The sequence below is a fragment of the Enhydra lutris genome, unplaced genomic scaffold, assembly GCF_002288905.1.
Source record: "Enhydra lutris kenyoni isolate GAN:26980312 unplaced genomic scaffold, ASM228890v2 scaffoldscaffold1, whole genome shotgun sequence".
Classification (NCBI taxonomy): Eukaryota; Metazoa; Chordata; class Mammalia; order Carnivora; family Mustelidae; genus Enhydra; species Enhydra lutris.
The window spans coordinates 2,680,477-2,685,989 of NW_019154085.1; the positions used below are offsets into that span (position 1 = coordinate 2,680,477).

The window sequence follows — 5,513 nt, forward strand, 5'->3', positions numbered from 1 at the left end:
CCCGCGCCCCCCGCGCCCCCCGCGCCCCCCGCGCCCCCCGCGCCCCCCGCGCCCCCCGCGCCCCCCGCGCCCCCCGCGCCCCCCGCACGCCGGTTTCGCCTCGCGCCCGCAGAACCTGGAGCTTCAGAAACGCGCCCCGTCGGCAGCGGCCGGCAGGAAGGCTCTTTGGGGGCGCGGGGGGGGCTCCTGCGCCTCCCGGGACCTCCGCGCGCCGGAACCCCGGGCAGTGGCTCTGGGGAAGAAGCCGCCACCGGCTCGACGCGCTCCGGCGCGGGTGGGCGCGCAAGGGGCCCGGGGGGACCGCGTCGCCTCAAAAGCACGTGTGAGGCTGTCCCCGGCGGTGACACGGGCGGCGGCCGCGACCTCCTCAGCGCCAGGGTGTGCGTGTGTCCCCGAGACTCCCCAGGACGCGCGGCCGCTCGGCGAGGCCTGTTCTGGCTGGAGGACGTGGCCCGACGGTGCGCCGGGAAGTCCCCGCCGGCCGCCTCTGCCCGGCAGTGTGTCCTCAAGTAAAGCCACCTCGGTGTCTGCTCCGTCCACCGAAGGTCTTCGTGGCTTTCTTCCGGCGACGCTTCCTCACGTGGACGGAGCTATTCCGCACGATAAAATGTGCCCTTTTTGTCAATGTACTGCCTCTGCCCTCAGTTCCGTCTGGTCCAGAATTACGCTTGTGATCTCGGTTTCCTTTGTGTTCTCATGTGTAATTCGGCTTTGCCCACTCTTTTTAACTTTTTTGAGTCATTTCCTGTTGGTCGGTTTGTTACCATTTGGAAAATACATTAGAAATATGGATACCCTGAGCCCACCTCTAGAGTTATTCTTTATTTATTTAGAACTCAGAAATCTCCAGTTAATCTAACAATTAGCCAGAGTTAGGATAAGTGTGTCCTCGTATACAGTATAGTTAAGTTTTGCTTTGTCATTCACTTTTTTTGAATATGGCTCATTTACATTTATTGACATGACGTTGAATCTTCGTTAATACTATTTTTTAATCTTCTACTGTATGGTCAGTGTTTCCTTTCTCTTTTTATCTTTAAAGTCCAGGACTGACACATCAACATTAGTTACCTGTTTTTCCTGGGATCTGCTATAACTTTTCAACATGTATATTCATCTTTTATTTTTGGAATGTTTTCCTAATTCATATGTTTAAGTATTTTTTTTTTCCTGTAGTAGCCTTTTAGTCCATTCACATGAGTACTTTTTGTGGGCTTCTTAGATGGCAGATTTTATTCTAGATGCTGGGTGACAGCAGTGAATGAAACAGACCAAACTCCAGTGTCGTGGAGCCTGTAGCTGGGAGTAGCAAGACAATAAACAACACAGATAAACCAAACATATAGTACATTAGGTGAGCAGAAGTGGTGAGGAGGAAAGTAAAGCAGGGAGAGGGGAGGGGACAGTTGGCAATTGAGTACAGACCTCAAGGAGGTAGGAGTGTGTGTCTTGCTTTTCCGTCTCGGGAAGAGAACTCTAGGCAGAGGAGACAGTGCACAGTTAACGGAAGGTGGGATGTGCCTGGAATGTTCAAGGAACAGCAGGAAAGCGAAAGTAGCAGAGGGAAGGGAGAAGGGAGATGCTCAGCTGGGCGGTGGTGGACCACGTCACGTAAGGCTGTGTGGGCAACTGTGAGACACCTTAGCTTCTGTGCTGAGTACGTTAAGTCATTGAGTGATTTTGTTCTTGGAAGTTCCATGGAGAAATTTACATCACTTTACCTTCTGTTTTGAAATAGGCAGGCAAGGGTGGATGTTGCAAGACTGATTTAAAAACTATAATAGTAATCCAGATGACATGTAATGATGTCTTAGACCAGAACGATAATTGTGGAAATGATGAGAAGTGATCACATTCTGTGTTACATTTTGAAAGTTGAGTCACCAGGATGTGTGGGAAAGTTGAAAGATCTGGAGGGACCTCAAAGAGACTAAGAAAGAATGGCCAGCGAGGTAGGAGGAAGCCTGAGGAATCTATTGTCCTATCAGCCAAGTGAAGAAGAGGAAAAAATGATCAATAGTGTCAAAGCTATCGTAAGGTGAAAGTCAAGTATTGACCTCTGAATTAAAGGACCACCTGTCTGTGCAAACACTAATTATTTGTGTACTGTATCACCTGTTCCTGTCTCGTATAGCTGTCTGTATTCTGTATTCTGTAGTTGTCACTTTGTCTCTCGTCCTTGTCCACTCATCATTTCAATTTATTTCTTTTTTCTTTTTTCTCAATCCTATCATGTCACTTGCTATGTTTTTCAGAATTGATTTATTTTTGTGTTGATTACAATTTGGTTTTTATATTTCTCCACATCTTTCCTGAGCTTTTCAGCTCTCGTTTCTTCTCCCCATCTCAAAAAAAAAACCTTTCCTGAGCTCTGATGTCTCTCCTGTGCATTACTGTTTTACAGAAGTGATTGCCTCATTAAGTTTTTCAGTGACAATAATATGCCACTTTTGGTTACAATTTCATCTATTTTGTGACAATATTTTTTGATGAGCATTCTTCATCTGTCATAAGTGTTTCTATTTTTTTCTTAAATATATTTAGACAGATGCTGTTCTAGTTCCTTATGATCATTGCTCATCTTTGAATTAGGTAAGTTCTTTGTGGTCTGGCTATTTGCAGGAAGTACACGTGGGAAAGAACACATATGAAGTGAATTATGAATTATGGATTATGACACGGAGTTGCTTGCATGGATCCTTTCCACCTTCCTTTTCCTTGAGCCAGTAGAGACTGGCGCATTGTGTCTCACAATGTAGATTCCGTTTCCTCCACAATGCGGAATCTGTCTCTTCCATCGTACCCACCACCAGATTACTTCTTCCAAACATGTCTTGTCAGTATGATTCGATGCTAATCTTTGCTTTCCTTAAATTTTGAAATTTTTTGCTAAGTAGACCCAGGAAAGAGCCTGCCACCATCCTGCATACCCATTCCTATTGTTTCAGACTGAGAATTGTGTGTTTCTTTTTCTGCTCCTCAAGGTAGAGGCAACTTGTTAGGAAAACTGTGCTCTGCTGGCATTTCCTGTGGACAGTGGCCATGGGCTATCTTGCTCATGTCTTCTGGTAACTCACACCTACTGTTTGTGACTCAACATTGTAGATGTCTCCTGCTTTTATTGAAAATGAGATTACACTTCTGTTGATCTTTCTTAATGCTTTTGCATTATTTCTGTTAATAGAGGGAAACGCCATCTTTATTCCATTTAAAATTAGGAAATTATATTCACTTTTAAAAATATTTTGTGTTGCACAAATATAATCACCAATTACCATTACAATGTCTGCAATGGCAAATATTTCCAAATTGGCAGTATATTCAATTAATTTTAATCAGTTGCTTTACTTTTTAGAAATTTATTAAGTGTTACAGTGAACTTTATTTTGATGTAGAGGAGGCTACTTTATGCTCAAACTTATATTAACTGTGATTTAATGTGACATACCGGTAGACATATTTGTTTGTGGGCATTCTCTCCTACATAAGCAGATATTTATAGTGAGAGAGATTATGGACTTATGTTTTTAAATAAAGACTGAATAAATCTTATAAAATTCAATGTTTTTTTAATTTAAATTCAGTCAGCCAACATACAGTACACTCTTAGTTTCAGATGCAGTGTTCAACAGTTCATTAGTTGTGTTAGTGTATACCACCAGAGCTTATCACATAACATGCCCACCAATTAATTTTTGTTCCTTTATTTTTAGAATGGAATCCCAGCTCTAATAAGTCTTTTGAGGTTAGACATAGAAAATGTGCTAATAAATGTAATGAACTGTATACGGGTGTTATGTATGGGAAATGAACAAAACCAAAGAGCAGTGAGAGACCATAAAGGCATCCGATATCTTATCACATTTCTGAGTTCTGATTCAGGTGAGCCTCAATTTCTGTTTTATTTCTAAGCGATCAGATATATGAACTGAAGCAAATAAAGGTTGGACTTGTCCAGTAGGAATGCGTGTCCTAGAATGGATCTACACGTGTATAATGTAAACTAAATACCCGAAACACTCAAGTTCAAATGCTGGTTTATAAAGGAATTGACTCTCAGAGTTATAGCTTAAAAATAAAGTTTAATTAGACTTTTTTTATAAATGGAAATACTGGCATAAATCATGAAAAGAATGCAGTTAATACGCCCAGGGACTTGAGTAGATAACTCCTTGTGTGAATGACACATATATTGGTCATTGGGAACCATTTAATAAGTTGCCACGAAAGCTTCAGATTCACTGTTAGATATTGGATATCAGAATTCTAGGTCATCAGGTCATTAGGCCAATTACCACATTCTGAATTACGTATCGGCACAAGAGCATCACAAGCTGTGAGGTAGCTCTGGTCTGCACTGCGGGCGGTCTCTTCGGTTCTGTAGGAATTAGCTCATTGCAGTGAGCAGACACATAACAGGGTAAGCCTCAAGTCCATGGTTTCCCCAAATTTGAGGGGATTAAAAAATGAGGGAAAGCTTGACCATTTTTCTTCCTCAGTTTATCATCTTTCTGTTCTAGTTTTCCAGGAATAAAGATAGAAAAATGTCAGTCGGGGTATGGATGAGGGGGTGTCTCACAGAACTTGCTCTTACGTTAGAGCTTCAGAGTTAGTAATTCCGGTCTGCTGGGCACGCCTGGCTGGCTCAGTCAGTGAAGTGTCTGCCTTTCACTCAGGTCATGATTCCAGGGTCCTGGGATCGAATCTCACATCTGGCTCCTTGTTCAGTGAGGAACCTGCGTCTCCCTCTGCCTGCCACTCCCCTTGCTTGTGCTTTCTCTCTGACAAAGAAAATCTTTTAAAAAATGGTCATCTTCTAAGAACCTCTCTTGTATGGGGAAATCATGTGAAGTCCTTTCCCTTCATTAAAATTCCCAAGGTCATCTGCTCTAATTGGCCACATCAGTAACCAGGCTCCACTTTATCTTTATTTTTTTCTAAGTAGGCTCCACACCCACTGTGTAGCCCAGTGCAGGGCCTGAATTCAGGACCCTGAGATCCTGAGCTGAGATCAAGAGACAGACACTAACCAACCGAACCACCCAGGTTCCCCAAGTGTATCATTTTTAAGAACAGTGTTAGAGACAATGCATAGAATCATCAAATCACTATGTTCTGTGTTATACAGCCGAAATTGATACAACATTGTACTGCAGTTTTAAAAAATAGCATTATAAAAATAAATTTAAAAAATAGCATTATAGCGGCACGTGGGTGGCTCAGTGGGTTAAGCATCTGCCTTCGGCTCAGGTCATGATCTCAGGATCTGGGATCGAGCCCAACTTTAGGCTCTCTGCTCAGCAGGGAGCCTGTTTCTCCCTCTCTCTCTGCCTAAGGCTCCCCCTGCTCATGCTCTCTTCTCTCACAGAAATAAATAAATTCTTTTTTTTTTTTTTAAACATATAATATCTTTTTATCCCCAGGGGTACAGGTCTGTGAATCGCCAGGTTTACACACTTCACAGCACTCACCATAGCACATACCCTCCCCAATGTCCATAATCCCACCCCCCC

At 43.2% G+C, this 5,513-nt stretch overlaps 1 protein-coding gene across 1 annotated transcript in view; it reads left to right on the top strand.

Annotated features, from left to right (window-relative positions):
• The window catches only part of LOC111143669 (ankyrin and armadillo repeat containing), a 68,155-nt gene that overhangs the window by 31,068 nt on the left and 31,574 nt on the right, over positions 1-5,513 (top strand). The window contains exon 11 of the mRNA XM_022497523.1: positions 3,714-3,882. Within this exon, the coding sequence (XP_022353231.1) occupies positions 3,714-3,882 (169 nt within the window). The remainder of the gene's footprint in view (positions 1-3,713; positions 3,883-5,513) is intronic.